Source organism: Impatiens glandulifera, chromosome 1, assembly GCF_907164915.1.
Source record: "Impatiens glandulifera chromosome 1, dImpGla2.1, whole genome shotgun sequence".
Lineage (NCBI taxonomy): Eukaryota > Viridiplantae > Streptophyta > Magnoliopsida > Ericales > Balsaminaceae > Impatiens > Impatiens glandulifera.
In genome coordinates, this window is record NC_061862.1 from 155,012,165 (window position 1) to 155,030,886 (window position 18,722).

General features: G+C 32.5%; 3 protein-coding genes across 5 annotated transcripts in view; 2 read left to right on the forward strand and 1 right to left on the reverse strand.

Annotated features, from left to right (window-relative positions):
• LOC124912125 (E3 ubiquitin-protein ligase RNF13-like) overlaps window positions 1-2,279 on the forward strand; it is an 8,986-nt gene extending 6,707 nt beyond the window's left edge. The window contains exons 3-5 of the mRNA XM_047452691.1: window positions 997-1,126; window positions 1,267-1,371; window positions 1,617-2,279. Coding sequence (XP_047308647.1) covers window positions 997-1,126; window positions 1,267-1,371; window positions 1,617-2,028 — 647 coding nt within the window. The 3' untranslated portion in view covers window positions 2,029-2,279. The remainder of the gene's footprint in view (window positions 1-996; window positions 1,127-1,266; window positions 1,372-1,616) is intronic.
• A 471-nt stretch (window positions 2,280-2,750) lies between these two features.
• LOC124920288 (nonsense-mediated mRNA decay factor SMG7-like) lies at window positions 2,751-9,971 on the reverse strand. Of its 3 annotated transcripts, none has more exons than XM_047460744.1 (9): window positions 9,838-9,971; window positions 9,621-9,728; window positions 8,639-8,731; window positions 6,980-7,585; window positions 6,764-6,886; window positions 6,447-6,652; window positions 4,540-6,352; window positions 3,960-4,091; window positions 2,751-3,273 (listed from the first exon to the last, which is right to left on the reverse strand). In XM_047460744.1, the coding sequence occupies exons 3-7, from the start codon at window positions 8,702-8,704 to the stop codon at window positions 4,561-4,563; spliced, it is 2,793 nt and encodes a 930-aa protein (XP_047316700.1). In that variant the 5' UTR covers window positions 8,705-8,731; window positions 9,621-9,728; window positions 9,838-9,971; the 3' UTR covers window positions 2,751-3,273; window positions 3,960-4,091; window positions 4,540-4,560. The 3 variants fall into 3 exon arrangements, with proteins under 3 accessions (XP_047316700.1, XP_047316699.1, XP_047316697.1); XM_047460743.1 differs by having other exon boundaries at window positions 9,834-9,966; XM_047460741.1 differs by having other exon boundaries at window positions 9,825-9,945.
• A 4,261-nt stretch (window positions 9,972-14,232) lies between these two features.
• LOC124917065 (pentatricopeptide repeat-containing protein At4g28010-like) lies at window positions 14,233-16,455 on the forward strand. The gene has a single exon (XM_047457637.1). The coding sequence runs from the start codon at window positions 14,308-14,310 to the stop codon at window positions 16,390-16,392; it is 2,085 nt and encodes a 694-aa protein (XP_047313593.1). The 5' UTR covers window positions 14,233-14,307; the 3' UTR covers window positions 16,393-16,455.
• The last annotated feature ends 2,267 nt before the right edge of the window (window positions 16,456-18,722 follow it).

Below are 18,722 nucleotides of genomic sequence, written 5' to 3' on the forward strand. Positions count from 1 at the left end.
GATAGTTGTTGAGAAGTTTAACTTGATGTGACCTACATATTTTAGTTATCATTCCAATTATTTTTGGTGCACTATCTGGTTGAAGAAAAATCGTCGAACTTTTATTGATCGTAGTATTATTATGACGTTTTCTGAAATTTATTCAGAAAAAATCATTTGAGTGTGTCGAGGAGGGGAGTTAATCGTTCTTCTTGAATATTTATGAGTTGATAACTTATTAAATATTTTTTTATGTTAATATTTTGTCTTTTTAAATAAATTAAAAGTAATGATAGAAAAATAAATAATAATTATTTAATTTTTTAAAATAAAATATTAAATTAATAATATTTATAATAATTTATCAATTTATAATCTGTTAAACATAACTAAATAACTAATTTATAAAAAGACGGTTATTTTTTCATCATCATCTTCTTCTGAGTTTCATTTTAGGGCTCTATTCTTTCCTTCCCTGAATTTTCTCTCTACAGAGCCATGGGGGCTTTTCTTATTCGCCTTCTATCGAAAGAGGTTCTTTAGAATTCCTGTTTTATCTTATCTACACGGGCACACCCTTATTCCTTCTCAACAAAATCCCCGATTCTCCAATGGCTGCCGTGGCTGATCTAATGGTTTGTCAACAACTAATCAACGACCTCAACAATCTGGCTATCATTGAAAAGGTACGTTAAATAACATCTTTCAAAGGTTTTGTCACGGACAGAAAATAAAATGAGGAATCTTTCTCTAGAGATCAAAATTTATTCAAGGATCAACTAATGATCTTTCAATGGAGCTTCCTTTGTTTTCTGATAAGAAATTAGAAAATTAAGCTGCATCTTGGAAGAATCTTTCTCTGGAGGTTCCTTTTCTGATCAAAATTCATTCAATGGTTATTATCTATGAAAACTTGAGTTTATTTTGATTTGATTATTATGTTATTGCAATGGTTTCCTCTGCAAACTAATTGGAAATTTGCTTATTGATTGTTAATGGATCTCCATTCTCATTAAGTTCAATTGCGCTTTCAGTCTGCGGTGAAGAGCGAAGAAGGAGACAATAACCATGGAATATGTGCAATATGTGTAAGCGAAATAAAGTTTCAGGAGACGGCCCTTATTAAAGGGTGTGGTCACGCGTATTGGTCTGTTTGTTGTCTATATATCATGAATCTTCGTCTTGTATATATATATATATATATATATATATATATATATATATATATATATATATATATATATATATATACTGCATTCGTCATTAACACGTAATTTGGTTTTTCAGCGTGACCTGCATTCTTCAATGGGCAACTTACAAGGAAACTCCTACCTGTCCTCAATGTAAACATCCATTTCAGTTCCTCAATATTCATCGCTCTCTTGATGGAAGGCATGACTCTAATCCATTTCATAATACTTTTTCTCACTTCTTTTCTGTTACAATCGATAACTCTGCATTTTCCTGATCACATTTCTATCACTCGTGTGCCCCTGGAAAAAATTGAACCTAAAACATCAATTGCTTACATAACAAGAACATTAGAATTGTGTCTGCTTGTGGTATCTTCTTCACGTGTGAACATTGTAGATGTTTAGTAAATTGGTTTTCTTCTGAATAACTTTTTTGGTTACCAGCTTATGTGAAAACATGTTTGAGGAAAGTGTTTGCCTCCTCCTTAGAGCCCCGTGGTTTACGCCTCTAAAGGTGGAAGAAACAGAAAAACAGACAGATGAAGTGGACGATTACTATCAATATTACTACTATTACAGCACTTATGAGAATGATGAAGAAGATCTCGATGAAGCTTACTATGGACATTCATCGAACTTAAGAATTGGAAATCGTAGATGGGGAGATAATGGATATGTCAGATCAGGTAGAGTTGAAGCAAGGCCAGTTTATAAGCCAAATGGAGCAGGCACATCAGGTGAGCATAATAATAATAACATTAAGAAGAAAGGAGCAACTGTCGGTAGAAGGGCAAAAAGGACACTGAAACGCGAAGCAGCAGATAAGCTACTGGCAAGATCGAATCATCAGGGTTAGTAGTGTAATAAGCCAGTTTCGTTTGGTTGTATAGTTTATAGGTTATGATCGAATTCTGCAAAATAATAAAGGATAAACCCAACCTGCCTTGTATAGATATATATGGGTTGGCTGTCCAATTCTATATTTGGATATTCAATTTTTCTTTTCTTTTTTTCAGTTTGATAACTCGAGAACATATCTTGATCTTCTTTATAGATTTTAGCTGTAAATTGAAATAAATATAGTGCTAGTTTCCTGATTCAATTGTTTTTGTTGGTCCTTGGTTGCTATCTTGTCATTTTGTTTGTTTTCATACTTCAAGCTTTGTTCTTCTTTAAACCAATCTTATCCACCTTAGGTAACAAAAATCGAGTTATTGCGTTAATCTTCTTGGTAAGTTACTATAAGATTTTGATCCATTAAAAACCCGAGATTAAAAATGAGAATTCTTATAACCCAATTCAATACATGTTCATCCATGACATTAACTAATTAATTGACATTTCAGAAAACAACATATAACTTAGTTAGAGTAAACAAAGGGATGTAACAATCATGTGACAACAAAAAAGCAGTAAATGGAAATAAAATAAAAAGCATCATTGACTCAACCTTCTTAACCATTGGTTTAGAATCAATCTAATCACTATGCATATAGATTCAGATTTTTATTAACAAGGATTTGATCACAAAAAAACAATATTACAATCCATTCAAAGATGGCCCAAAAGATATGGTGTAAGCAAACTGAATATTCATATTGCATATAGATTTGTAAGTTGATTAATCCAAACAAGAAAACAGGAAGATACCAATCTACATAAGTAGACTGTCATTATTGAAACTGAAACAAACTCAAACATAAAAAGACCAATAGTTCTTCAACAATCTTAGCGTAACGAACCATTAATGACAAGCAAAACACAAAAACAAACAGACATAAAACCACCACTTTATTGTGACAAACCATTTGTTCCAAATTCAAATCTTGCTCAGCAACTTATTCCAGTTACACAAGTCGCCACAGAACATAAATGCTGCCGGAAATAATGATCAAGCAAGCAACACAACATGACATATCCAGATCCTCCACACCATTGATGACAACTCCAATAATATTTGCATGACAAGATTTGTCTCACAGCCTATTATGGTCTTTTATGTGATGAAGATTATCCAAAACCAACATCAAAATATAGACCATAACAATGAACAGCACCACAAAAGAAAGTCTCTCAAACTTTTCCCATCATCAACAAACCTCTAGCAAAAATTAGAAGAGCAATCATTAATAAAAATGGAAACAAAATACATTAACATAACCAGCAACAAAATTGTTTAACCCTAAGTAATAGTACTAAAAGCATTAATAACTTTTTTATTTTGTTCTTGGAGATTTTTTTTTTCTTTGAAGTTTGAACAAACCTCAAACTACCAAAGTGGTTGTCACCAAGAAGAATTTTGGTCTTGTTTGATGTTGGTTATTTGAGATTAATTTCAAATAAACCACTATCCAATCCAACCAATTGAAATTGATTCCACTAAGGTTAATTACAAGGCACTTACTGGTTTAGGGCTGAAAAACATAGAACACATTAAGAAAAGTCTAACAACTTCGGAGCATTTCAGAGAAATTCAAAAAATGGATTCTCTTGAACATATGTATTTTAAATTGAGGTAATTATCAATCACATCATTTAATCCGTCAACTAAAATTCCAATATACCCTAATGTCTTTTTAGCAAAATAACAACTTGGTAATTCAAATAACCCTAGATCAAACAAGGGATACTATATATACATAACAGACATTCGGAACATATGTTTAATGCATTGAAGGAACATGGGAACATGGATGATTTAGCTACCTATTAATTTGGCATGTTATTTGTGCAAGGAAAATGAGACGGGAGGGAAGCAAGCAGAGAGAAAGAGAGAGAGATACTCACTCATTGACTAGGAAAAGTCTGCAATAACTAACATCATCATGCTCCAAGAAAACTAATTGATTGCAACAGCCAGCAAGTTTGGAGTAGGCAGGCAGCAGAATGTTACATCCAACTGCCATCATTCTCATCGACCTTAAGCAAAGGTACAAGAGATAAAAGCACAATTAAAAATAGTCCACAAGCCAACAAACTAAAAGGAATAAATATATAAACAACCAATCAAATTAAGTTCATTAATGCTTTAGTTTTTACTTCTAAACCTAGAAACAAGGAAAACGTTTGGAAGGAGATTCAGGAATGCAATTACGCAAAAATGGAATAATGAACAAAGTTGCTAACTCCACCCAAAATTTGTTACTTTGCATGGAATTGGGTATGTACGCTTCAAAAATGTTGCTTAACTAGCTCTGTTGCATGACTTTAGTTTCTAGTGTTTTCATTCGCATATTTGATATATGTGACTGTCTAGTAATAATTTCTATTTATTTGTTCACAACATTTCGTTTCTTATTTTATTAAAAGGTTCATCCTTTTCACGAAAAAAAAGAGCAAGTTCATTAAAGCAGGAGGAACAACTAACCTCTTAATTTCATTGAATGTTTCACACAGGATAATGCCCTGTCCACATTGAATGGAGGGGATAGAACTGTTGACCTCCATTCATAAGTTGCTGTGACTGCTGCAGTTGTTCCTGCAATTTTAGACGATCAAAGGCCAGTAAATCGTCCCAACCATTCTGCTGCTTCTCCTCCACAGGATTCTGCTTGAAACTCGGGGTCATCGTCACTGAGCCCGTGTTGTTGTACTGGGCATTCGGATACGATGGATAGTTAATAGATTGATTAAGACCCGAGGTTCCCACTGATGATGGAGGCTGATACCCATCCAACCACCTATAATCATCCATCAGTGGATTACCAGAATTATTATTATCATTTGCAAATTTTGGTGGAACAGAACCAAAACCAGGTGGAGGACCGTGGTGTCGAACAGGCCGCTTTACTGGACTTCTTCTCGAACTAACAGTTATATTATTTTCTGAATTAACACCAGAAAATGGGACAGAACCCCAGTTATATTGTACGTTGCTCACACTGCCATTGGTAGATTGATGAATATTCGTAGATTGATGAATGTTCGTAGTTGGGATGATAGAAGGGTGAGAATGGCTCATAGTCTCTTGTATAGCGGGATTCATCATGAGATTCATCTCCAATGAGTTTGCAACCTCCAGCTCATTGACAATAGTGGATGCTGGCTGATTCATTGACCATATAGAGGATGTTGATGATGTTGTCGGTTGAAAATTTGGCATGATTGGTGCAGAAGCAGGGGTCTGCAAACGGGAAATATATCCAGCTTGAGGATTTGGCCTAATTTCATCAGAAGTCAATACCAGACCATGGAAAGAACTTTCTCCACTGTCCACACCAGTTTGAGGGGATATTATTTTAGAAGAAGCAATATCACTTCTATTTTCATTTATAACCGGCTTGAAAACAATAACCTCATCTTCATCCTCACTATCAATATGTTGTGCAGCAGCAGGTCGTACACCTTCAGTGGATGTAGCCACAGTAGGACTGACCAAACTTGAACTAGGCATGAGAGCTTGAGAAGTTTGGGGATTCGTACCAATTGTGAATTTCTTCACTTGCAAATCAAAAGTAAATTTCTTATGGTCAACTATAACTACATTGGACAGCGCCTTCCCTGCTGCTAAGATCCTTTTGATGCGAATTATTTTCACTTTGCTGCTATCACCTCCAACAGCATGTTGATTTCTGGAAAAATCGAGAATAGCTTGTGCAGGTTGAAGAGGTAAAAAACCTCTCAACTCAAAGTCCTCCCACAAAGGAAGATAACTCTCATTTTCCCCTTCCTTATATTTACTCATTTTGGAAAAACAATTCCCGTCCTCATAATCCATATCAACCATACCTGCAGACAATAGCTTATTTAAAAAGGCCACACAGTGATTCCAGAAGACTGATCTTGCAGTCACTTGCTTATCATCCATGTTACTGCCTGATGCAACATCGGGACAAGAAGCCAACCATTCAACAAAAACTAGGATGCCAGGTAGAAGATAACTTGAAGAAGGATCGAGCAATTGTGTGCATCTGTTCAACAGATGCCCCAACAAATCATAAACTGCAGTAAACGCATTTTGAAGCAAAACAGTCCTTTGTAAAATATCTGCATAAGTCTGCCCTTCACTGTCCCGAGTAACATTATGTACAGTCGATATAAGAACGGAAACGAGACGAATAATAAAGTTTTCGTTATCAGAAGCATCTGCGCCAAAATTCAGCTCCTCTTTTACACCGGTGGAAAGAAGCTTGTTCAGATCATTGATGACTTCAGATAAAACATCAGGGAATGTCTCCAAACTGATAAAATAAAATGACAGAAATGATAATCAGTTATATTCAAGGGAAATATCATCAGGAGATTTTTTTCCTTCTATTCATTCCAAATTAGTACCTCGTTCGCGTAAACAGGATACCGTTAAGACGGACAAAACGAGTAGTGAAGGTTATACATATTTCACGGGCCTTAGAAACATTGGTATCAGTCTTAGCATTGGGGTTCAGTTCCATATTCACTTTTCCTTTATTAGTACTTCGAACAGGAGATCCATTGGTAGTAGTCTTGGAATTCACAAACAGCTGAGAATGATTCCGACGATTCTGTAATAAGGATATAAGAAAATTTTAATAAAGGGATGAGGGAAACCAAGATTATCATTGTGCATTAAATAACCACAAAACAGAATATTCAACTGCAATATATGGCAATACCTTCTCAAATGCAATAACTAGATTCTCCCTTGCAGTTGAACAGGGAAAATCAACTGATAGACTCCGGAAATAGCGATAAACAGCACCCAACTCATCTCCAGAATATGTAGACAATATGGCAAGCTGCAAAAACACAACAACTGGTGATAAGGACAATAGAAACAAGAAGAATTATCAGTCTCAAATGGATAAATGCGATTATTGCAGCCTACATACCTGGTGGTGGGGATTTCCACTTGATGGCCAGAGAGAAGACGCTTGTAAGTAATAGCTGGACGCAGCTGCATAATCTCGAGCTTTCGGATCACCCTCTCCATATAGACCTTTATAACGTGCAAGATCACCCAAATATATCAAACAACGGTGACATGAAATGATGCCTTTCTTCATTTCAGTAGATCTCTTCCTGTCTTTATCAATGGCCATTTGATTCTCTGAATAATCAGAGAGTGCACCAAGTGGAAGACCATATTTTGCTCGAATTTTAAGCATCAAATCATGATAAAACCCTGTAGCCTCTGAAAGGAATGTTTTAAACTGCATGCGGATTTTGGTTGCACGATCAGGTCGTGGTGGGACCTTCACAGCCTGGGAAGTGGTAGAAGCATTGGATGCTAGAGCGGAATTGAAATGGGCTCTGAATTCCTCAATACGACGGTAATGTAACTGCCACAAAGCATGTTCAATGTTATGCTGTTCAGAAAATGAATGATTTTCCAAAATTATAGCTTCATTATTCTCGCGCATCTGTTGCCAAGCATTGGGATCAGATGGGACTTTTGCCTGTACTGATCTACGGCGCCTGTTCTCCAACTCGACATTCTGTAACATTAAGGCATGGATAAGAAAATGCTCAAACATATAGATAAGGAAGAGAAAATATTATATCGTGTCATGCTAGCATGTAAGAAATTCTTCATCAAATTTCAGCAGCCATAATAAAACCTATGAACAAGGCCTTGTTTGATGAAGGGTTATTTCGATTTAATCTAAATAACCCATTATGTTAAAGAAGATAAGACAACTGTCATTGTCCAGACAGAAAATAGGGCTAACGATAAGAAGCTAATAAAAATACACAGTAGAAGATAAATAGAGATAATTATGCAATTAGTTATTTACTTTAAATATTCACAAATCCTTCTATAAATAAAAATATTTGGTTAACAAATTCTTCTAATTATATTCTAGTCTTTATCTTTATTAGCTTTTTCTTTATCTTTAGCTTGATTGTTTACTGGACAGAGACTTGTCGTCCTGCCTTCTTTAACACCTTATAACTCCATCAATCAAATCATTAACAAAAATACCAAAATCCCTTAATTTGTTTTTAATGACATTCAATCCAAATAATCCCTCTTTTTTTACCAAATATTTTATTTTTTAATTCAGATTATTTATAAATAAATAAAACAACACCAAATAAGCTCTAATAGTTTTTATCTCAATGAACTCTGATAGACAGTGTTTTAATAGCATCATCTAGAAGTGTTAATTAATCATATTGTGATGCAAGCTATTAGGTAAAAATAGTCCTTACAACTAAAAGGAGATCATCTAAATGGTTCATTTACTTCAAACCCAAGACTTAGATTAATAGTCAGAGACCACATCACTTTTATCACTTAAATGCACAAGTAAACAAAATAGTTTGTCTGCATCTTACAAGAAAAGCATTCCTATGTAACAAACTACTAGTTCTTGGAAACAACTAAAACCACGACACTGCAAGTTCTTGTCTGCATCTAGTCATAAGTTCCAGACGCTACAAGATAGAAGGGAAAGGGACAAGGCACCTTGAACAAGAAAAGATTGTTTACCCAATTCCTTTTTTCCCAGTCAAAAAAACAAAATATACTCTTGTGAAATTATTACCTTGTCGTATAAACGTTGAGCTGTCTCGAATGAGGAAGAAGCGGACATTCTTTCCATTTGTGCCATCACCCACCAAACATGTTTGTAACTAACCTACAAAAAGGGAAGTAAATAACATAAAGTCTCATTTATACCTCTCAAACTAGAAAATGAAGATGAGTTCCTCTATGCTGACTAGGAACAAAGGGAAAAAAATTATATCCAATAGGTGAAATAAGCTTCATAGAATCATAGGAAAGAAGACGATTAAAATTCACAATTCGTGATTATGTTAAACTGGAACATCACTTCATACATAACACTTGAGTTGGAGGTGAACAGCTCAAAATGGAGAATGAACCATGTCATAATACATCAGTTTCAATTGCACTCAAAAATCTTCCTAATCACAAAGTCAGGAACTATATTTACAGGTCAAAATACAGATGCAAAAGATAATTAGAAGAACAAGATGACATATTTGCAATAATAAATTAATAACTGAAAGCTTTCTTGATTTCCTCGGCAAGCAAAACGCAAGTATACTATTTTTAAAGCAATCTTAAACAAAAATTACTTGGAATTTGGAAACACCAGTTGGGCTTAAGAGAATAAGGATGATTTACCAATATCTACTCATTAGCACAAACTTTTGACCAAGACCAATATCTGAAGCTAAATATTTGGTTTACTACCAAACCCTCGAAAATTATAACTTGATAAATACCCTAACCCCAATTTCAACAAAAAATAAAAGGAACACGTTTAACCTAATTAAAAAAGAAGGATTCGACCATACAATGTCAATATACATCAATTCCACATATCTACAAGACAATCGGAAACACTGAACCCACGTCGGAACGAAAGATCGATCTTTCCTTGCTCAATCATGTGAAGAATGAAAACAATTTTATGGGTTGTATAGGGAAAATGCGATAAAGGAGAAAGAAACACGGAAGGAGAAAAAAGGAAGATAAAGATCATTGTTTTAATAACTTACAAGGAATCTGATCTAGGAGATATTCTTGCCCTACTCTCTCTCTCTCTCTCTCTCTCTATCGCCGTCGCTCGGCGCAGAGGAAATTCAATTGGGATAATTCCCTTGTTCCTGAAAAATGGTTACAACTTCGATGTGAATTTGTATATATATATATATAAAGAGGTTAATAGAATTAAAGAAGAAAAAGAGGCGCTTAGAATCAACCGACGATACCCACGAGAAAATCGGAGAAAGAAATCTAGGGCTTTGGCATGTGTATTTGATTTTTGCGATACGATAACCCTCTCCTCTCTATCCTTCTCTCTCTACTTCTTCTTGCGAGGGGTCCGCTCAAAGTCATGTTTATCAAAATTACCATCTTTTAGGTTAAGGGATAAATATATATATATATATCAACCTAAATTTGTTTGAATTAAAATTTATTTATTTTATTTTTTAAAAACAATTAATTTTTATTAATTTTAAAATAAATAATTTCAACAATAAAATCAAATTTTTAAATATATATATAACTATATTTTTAATGTAAGTATACGAGTATTTTATGTTAGCAAAACATAAAAAAAAATATGATTATTTTATTTATTTTATAAGGAAAATTTGTCTATTAAGTTTTTATTATTGTGTCAGTAATGAATGAATTGGAATTAGAATTGGAATTAGAATTGGAATTGGATTTATAATTAGAATTAGAATTGGGTTCCAATTGGAATTGGAATTGGAATTGGAATTGGAATTGGAATTAGAATTAGAATTGGGTTCGAAAGTATTAAAATTAAGGTCAAATCATGAATAAATAATTAATTAGGATAATTATTGTATTAATTAAATCCAATTAATTAGAATAAAGGCCAGAAAAATGAAATAAAATATTTTGAAATAAATGTTATATTCATTTAACCCAAATTAATTTTAAGGACTAAAACGAAATTAAAATAAATAATTTGGGATAAATATTGTATCGATTTTATCCAAAATTAATTATTTATAAACCCCAAATATATAAAATAAAAATAAAATAAATAATATGTCAATTAAAAATATTTTGTAAGTCGAAAATGGAGCCAAAAAAATTGAAAAAAATTAATTTCAAACAAGCTCCAGGGTTGGGAAAGGGTTGTGATCCAGTGCAACTGAATACACGAGAAATAGCTGGAGCAGACCACACAGCCATCGGATGAGCGCTAGAATCTCATCACACGCACAACAGTCAGTCGTGTTGCCCGCTGCAATGGAAGGAAAACGCTTCCGCGTAGCACTGGATCAACTAACGCCTGCATCAACGTCGTTAGCCTAAACGCAAACAAAACGTCCAATGCAGGTGGAACACGGACAGAATGCTTAGGCGTCCGCGCTTTGGCCAAAAACGACGTTATTTCGAAACTTCTTCAGCAACGACGTCGTTTTCGACCATGATTTGTCTTCTTCCTCTCGACGAACTAGATCAACATCGAACAAAAATCTTTGATTCTTCAAATATAGAACTCGGTTGATACTCCACCAAATGACTTGATTTAAAAGTTGAAATGATCACCCTACCTTGGTGGTCATTTCACCTACGATCATAGGCTCAATCATGACCTGAACGATCAAGTTGGATGAAGAACAAACAAAAGTCATTATTGGGATTTTGTCTGAAATTTGATGCACTTGATTGATCAACCGACATTGGCTGGCTACAAATAACTCCCCTCAACCAAAACGAAACCAAGGATCAGAATTATAAGCCCTCAATCTACTTCACACAAAATTTGTCATTAAAATTTTCAAGTTTTTCCTTGAAAATTTTGAAATCTTGTATAAAATTTTAAGACTCGATTCTAAGTAATCACAAAGCTTCTAAAAGAGTTCAGGAGTGTCCTCCAACTTACTATAAGCTTTCATTAATGTTGTAATTAAAAATTATGAGTTCAAATTAAAAAATTTACATTCCAGTTTGACGAGTTTAAAATATTGTTTGATTGTTCAATTTTTTATTGGGAAATGGTCATGAAATCATTTGTAAGCTTTCTGTCGAAACCAGTTAGAATCAATCGATCCAAATCAAAAGTACACTAATTTGATTTTGAACATTTTCAAAAACGGGTTTTTGTTCTTGAGTTATGTCTTAAGAATAGTGACCTAAAAACCTTCCTAGCACATTTCTAAGGGTGTTAAGAGTATACTTAGGTCAATTCCAAGCAATCACAATCATGTTTGATTAAATACCAAAATATTAATGAAAATAAAAAAATTAGTTCTTTAGTTGGTTAAAAATTAATACGAACAGTCAGTGTTCATGTTTTGATTTTATTTGATCATAACATGTATAAGAAAGTTGTCGGTAAACTCTTTATACCCAAAAAAACCTTTAAAATTAAAATCCTGATTTTTGTTCAAGAACTGTTTAAATCAAATAGAACATCATCCCGATCGAATGATACATCAGAGTGATATTATAAATGATCATTGGGACTAGACGAAACTCCTCATACTATCAGATTAAAGAATGGAGGCTCCAATCAAAATCATTAAACCTGTAGTTTGATGTTTGACAACCGATCGAGAAATCTTGGTCCTACCGAGTATCCTCTACATCCGACCGACGAATCATGGCGTCCGACCGAGGGACTTTAGCCTATGCTTGATTTTCGACCGAGAAAACAAGTCTGGCATGATTTTTTTTATGGAGAAATTCTAACCTGACCGATGATCCTCCACATCCGACCAAAGGACCAATGCGCGCGACCGAGAACTCCTTACACCCGACCGAGGAATCCTAGCCTCGACTGAGGATCCTTCGCACCCGACTGAGAGTCCAGCGCCCGCGATTGAGAGTCCAGCGCCCGCGATTGAGAGTCCAGCGCCCGCGACTTGAGGAATTTTAGCCCGTGACCGAAAGACCGACACACGCAACCGAGGAGACCTGTTTGTTTGGAATTTTTAATTTTAAAAATTGTTTTTTTGTAAAATTTGAAGCTCCAAACCATTTTTTAAAATTCTGAAAAAATAGATATCGATTTCAAATTACTTTTTGAATATTTCATAATTTTTTTTTTGAGAAGGGCATGTTTGAATTTATTTTTAAATTCTAATGCCTTAAAACTGATATTTTTCAGGTATTTTCCTCGATAATCCTCGACATTAATCGCAGACACTAGCATTTAAATATTATTCTACAATTTTAAATGCAAGAATAAAAACTATAAATGTTTAGGACTTGAAAAATAAGTTTTCAAATAAAACTAATATTTTATAAAGTAGAGACTTTTTTAACGGGTACGGAAGATATAGTGCGAAGTTCATTTCCCGAGTATCACCAAACATCGAACTCAAAAAAATATTTGATCAAATACATGTTTACATACGTATACAAAATGTTTTATTGATTTTAAATAAAAATTAATTGACGTCTCTTTCATCAAATAAATAATCTTTTAATTTTTTTTAATTAATACAGATTTCTTTTAATCAAACTATGGATTATTTTAAATCCAGAGAATTATTAAAATTAATTATAAAAATTAATTACTGATATAATTAATTTTAAAATGTTAAAATACATTTTTGAATAAATATTTTAAATAATATTTTATTAAAATATTTTTAACACGCAAACTAAGGTTAAAATTTCTCGAACCTCGAGTTTTTTCGAAATAAGGAATTTCCAAGGGTTAAAGGGTCCAATTTCAATTCTTAGGTTTGATAGGGCATTTAAGATTAAGAATTGGAATTATGATTAAAATTAGAATTTAAAATAATGTATTTTATAATTCTCAATTTTACTATTTTTAGTTTGGAATTATAATTTCATTATTTTTTTTATGTTTTTTAAACAAAAATATATTATTATTTTACCATTTACAACACGGTTAATGTGTTAAACCGATTTTTTTTTAATTTAGAAAGTTAAAATTACGAATCAATTTTTTTTTTAGATTTAATAAGTTGATATTTGAACTAATATTTTTTTAATTTGTAAAGTTAAATGTCAAACCGATTTTTTTCTTAACGAGAATAGATATTTAAAAAAAAAAATTGATACTTGAGTTATCCTAATATATTTTGTTAAACAAATATCTTAATAATATAAATAATATTTATTCAAATTGTTTTTATTTTGTTTTTTTCAAATAAAAAAATTAGAATTGAAATAGAATTATAATTATTAATTTTTTCAAACATAATAAATAAATAGTAATTTGATATTATTTATTATGAAATTAAAATTTAATTGCCAATTTCAATCCTCCAAACAAACTCAATGTACTTGAATTGTCATCATAATGGTAAAGATACACACAAAATTATAATTCAAAATACTAATAATTAATAAATTGTTAATTAAAATATGGCTTCGTTTGCTAACCCCATATTTTGTTCAATTTATTTTTCTTTACTTGTACATTACCGCTAAGAAAGAACTTATCACTAATGACAATTCTCTTCAATTATTTATACAATAGTTGTTTTTTCAAAAAATATATTATTACATATTTTGGACTAAATTGTATATAATTGAAAGTATAAATAACATTTTAAGCTTATTCAATGATTTAGCTAAACCTCTGTTCTTCGGTCACGATTTCTCAGATCCTTTACCTTCAAGAATTTGCACTGCTTCTCCAATCTCCTTGAAACAGGTAGTAAGAGTTCCTTCTTCCGAGTTTGATTTATCTTCTTCAATCGTTGGAGGCAAAGATTTGTCATGCGTGAAGTGATTTTGAGAAAGCAGTTTTACAAAAACTGCTTCCTCTCGCGTCGTCCTTCTCAAAATCTCTTACGAACTCACACCAAAAGCTTATCATCAGCATCGTCTTCATCTATAGAATCCAGTTTCAGAGTTGCAACAGGTAATCTATATGAAATCGAAAGCCGAATTAGGTTACTGTGTGAAAAATCAGTTCTTCAGGTTGAAGATGCTTTTCTTCTCTTCAATCAAGCTATTGATTCGCACGGTCCACCTTCCGAATCAACTTGTAGTTTTATTTTCATAACTCTTTCAAAGTTGAAGAAGTATAACCTAGCTATTAAGGTCTACAATAAGATGTCTGGTATCCGTAATTTTCGTAGTTACTTATCATTAGGTTCGTTAATTGAGTGTTTTGTTCATTCAAATGAGATTGATTTTGCTATTGGAGTGTTGGCCGTGATGATAAAGCGTGGTTTTGAAGTTAATATATATAGTATAAATGTCATTGTTATTGGACTTTGTCGAAATGGTGATGTTTTTCGAGCTGTTAAGCTTTTTCATGAATGGTTGCCTGTTGAGACAGATACGTCAAGAAGAAACCCTAACTTATTTACTTACACCATTCTTATAGATGGGTTAAGTAAAGAGGGTAAAATGGAAGAAGCCATGGATTTATTGGAGGATATGAAGCTGAAGGGATTGAGTGCAGATATTGTCACTTATGGCTCACTTGTCAATGGCTTTTGTGATGCAGGAAATTTCGATAGAGCAAAGCAACTTTCCGATATAATGATGGAGAAAGGAATGGCACCCAACGAATTCATTTACTCGAGTTTACTTCGCTGTCTTTCCAAAACGAGGCGATGGGAAGAAGCTAGTGATTTATTGAATGTTATGTCTGAAAGAGGAATACAGCCTAATGTTGTTATATATAATCATTTGATAGATGACCTTTGCAAAGATGGGAGGCCATTGGAGGCAATGCGTTTACTTAACTTAATGGTGGAGAAAGGTGAAGAACCGAACACAACAACGTATAATTCACTTATCAATGGACTTTGTAATTCTGGCTTGTTTACTGATGCTTTCAAAGTTTTTGAAGATATGAAACCGGATGTGGTTTCTTTCAATACGTTAGCTTCGAGGCTTAGCAAGAATGGTAAGGTTGATGAGTCTATAGAGTTATTGCGAAAGGTGACTGAACCGGATTGTTGCACTTTTACATGTTTAATCGATGGGCTTTGTAGAAAAGGTCGAATTAGAGAAGCCGAAGAGATTCATTGTAAGATGATCCAAAAACCTAACATATTGTCTTTTAATTTGCTGATTAGGGCTTACTTGAAGGAAGGATATGTAGAGAAAGTAATGCAGCTATTAAGGAATGTTGTTGAAGTGGGATTAGTTCCGAATTCGAATACTTATTTACTTATGATTCGAGGATTCTGCAGTCTCAAAATGATAAACGTCGCCAAAGGTCTTTTCTTACACATGAGGGCTCGTGGTATTTCAAATGCCAACAATCATTATAACGCTTTATTAGATATTCTATGTAAAGATGGTTGTTTGGAGGAGGCAAAAGGGTTGTTTAATTCGATGGCTAATCCAGATGCTATATCGTTTAATACTTTGATCCATGGAATTCTGAAAACTGGTGATCTACAATCCGGGAAAGAATTATTCGATGAAATGATTCGAAAAGGCGTATCTCCTGATTCTGTGACGTTTTCAATACTAGTGAATGGTTTTATCAAGTTAGGATGGTTAGAGGAGGCAAAACACGTTCTTGAAAAGATGTTGTCGTGTGGTTACGATCCGAGTGTTGCTGTATACGATTCGTTGTTGAAAGGATTTTGTGAAATGGGTGAAAAGGATGATTTTTTTGGTTTGCTTGATCGGATGGCGGCTAAGGGAGTTTGTCTTGATGGTAGAATTACTCGCACAATCTTGAATTGTTTATGTCGTTTTTCTGATTATCATAATATACATGAAATTTTACCTGAATTTCAAAGGGAGACTTGTTCTGAAGAATTGAGTATTTCTTGTAATGAATTTTTGACAAAACTTAGAAAGTCACATCCTGAACTTGAAATTTATACTTAAAAATATATGATATGGTTAACCTAAGTAAGGATGGTTATTGAAGTTCAATTATCAAGTTACTTGTGTGTTCTAGCATTTTTTAATATTATATTTTTTCACATTTAAGTCAAGTTTTCCATTGCAAGAAGACTAAGGATAATTGAATTTTTTTTTATTGTCTTACACTTTTACATTTAACTTTCTCATTTGTGTCATCGTAATTTGTGTCATCGTAAAAGGTGGATGTCCTTAGTTTCCCTCAGTGTTCTAAACGGCGGTGGCGGAGCGGTAAGTGACTGCCTACTGCCTCGGGTGCCTAGGCAGTTAAATATAAATATAAATATAATAAAGATGTTTTATAATTATCATTTTACCAAAAAGTCAAATTAATATTCTCTAACATAGTAACATTTAACAAAAATAAGTACAGATGAACTGAAGAAGAGGTAGATGATCAAAGAGGTGAGGTGAATGAATTGGAATGTAAAATTTAAATAAATAGTGGGAGATAAAGAGTTTTTTTTTATTAAATTTATATATATATTAGTATTAGTAATTAATAAAAAAATAATAAATAATTAAATAATCTGACCGACTCATGTATAGGCGGAGCGGTGTTGGACCGCCTACCGCCTAGGCGGCCGCCTCGGCCGCCATTTAGAACACTGGTTTCCCTAAGGTTTCAGGTTTGAGTCGTCATACGGTAAGTTATGTTTGTTAAGTATGTTTGCGGGCTATATGTTTAACCCACGGGAATTAGTCTGAGATCCTGGGTTCGAGTCTGTCATACGACAAGTTCTGTTGCACCTGTTTAAATGTGTTTGTATGATATTTGTTTAATCCGCGAAAATTGGTCGAACTTGCGGAACTAGCGTTCTAAAATAAATAAATATATTTTAAGATTTTATATTTGATTCTTACTATGATTTAAAAGAGGTCCCTATTGTTCCTGTCTTTATATTAATTTTTAAAATATATATAATGGTAACAATAAAATTATTTAGTTCTATGATCAGTGCTTTAGGTGTATATATTCAAACATTGATTATGGGTAAGGCTAGTCACAAGTCCATGGAAAAATCTCTGAGTTAAATAAAAATGAAATTCATTATGAACACTCATTTGCAACATCCAAAATCATTAATTCATCTTAATAATTCAATTAAAATAAAAGGAATATTATTTAAGATTTAAAATGTTTTATAATCTATTATCATTAAAAATATAACAATTAAAATAGACATTGACTATTTAAGTTAGGAGCATGACATAGTAAACTTTGATTGTAACTATAAGGCAGTAGAAACCTAAATATTTTTTTTAATTCCATACTTATATTCAATATTATATTAAATAAATAAAATAAGTTATATTATTTTTTAATAAAAATAACCTAGTTTTGTTGAAGTTTTTTATTTTGGATGTTGGGAGTGGGCCCTAAATAGCATGAATTGATCTTACTTTAAGGTCTACATGTTAGTACTAAGTTTATTTAAACGATAAAAATATTATTAAAATACTAAATATAATGTATATAACGAATTTGATTTTCACTTAGGTCGAAGGGGTTTTTGGGATAAAACCTAGTTTTTATCCCAAAACTTAAACATCTTATCAACCATCAAATCAAATAATTTTATTATTTAAATACCAAAACTACCCTCTAATTTTATATTCTCTCTCTAAACCATCATTCTCTCACCTACACCATATCTTCTAAAGTCAAAAGACAAATTAGTCTTTAAATTTTAAAAACCAGTTTTTTCCTACCTTTTATCAAACAAGGATTTTTTTAGATAAAACCCAGACAAAATCCAAAAAACTACTTCCTCAAACAAGACCTTAAAAAGTTTTAAATAAAAATGAACGACATCTAAAACTAATAAGTAAAAATAATTGATTGTAAAATGAAGTATTGTTTATTTATCATATATGATAAATCTACATATTTGAGTTAACACTTATCCTTTCAATTATTTTTTTTGGTGGATTATCAAATTGAAGAGAAATCGTCGAACTTTTAATGATCGTAATCGTCCGATGCGTATCCTTCATAATGTTATTATTACGACGTTGTCTGAGATTCATTCCGGAAAGTCGTAGAATCGATCGAAAAGTTAATCGTTTTCTCGAGAACTTACGAGCTTGATAACTTATTAAGTGACGTTTTTTTTACTGTCATGTTTTGTTGTTGTGCTTAAATAATTTTTATTTTTATTTTTAATATAAATAGACCATTTTAAATCAAATGAATTTCAAAACTAAAATTAATTTAAGAAAATATTTGAAAATGATAAATTTTTATTTTTCTATATTTAATTTGGATGTGAATGGAATTAAATTTATAATTA

Coding starts and splice junctions, on each gene's coding strand:
- LOC124920288 (XM_047460744.1), bottom strand. CDS start 8,704: ATGGCACAAATGGAAAGAATGTCCGCTTCTTCCTCATTCGAGACAGCT. Junction 7,586..8,638: donor CTCAACGTTTATACGACAAG/GTAATAATTTCA, acceptor TTAATGTTACAG/AATGTCGAGTTGGAGAACAG. Junction 6,653..6,763: donor TAGTTATTGCATTTGAGAAG/GTATTGCCATAT, acceptor TCCTTATTACAG/AATCGTCGGAATCATTCTCA.
- LOC124917065 (XM_047457637.1), top strand. CDS start 14,308: ATGCGTGAAGTGATTTTGAGAAAGCAGTTTTACAAAAACTGCTTCCTC.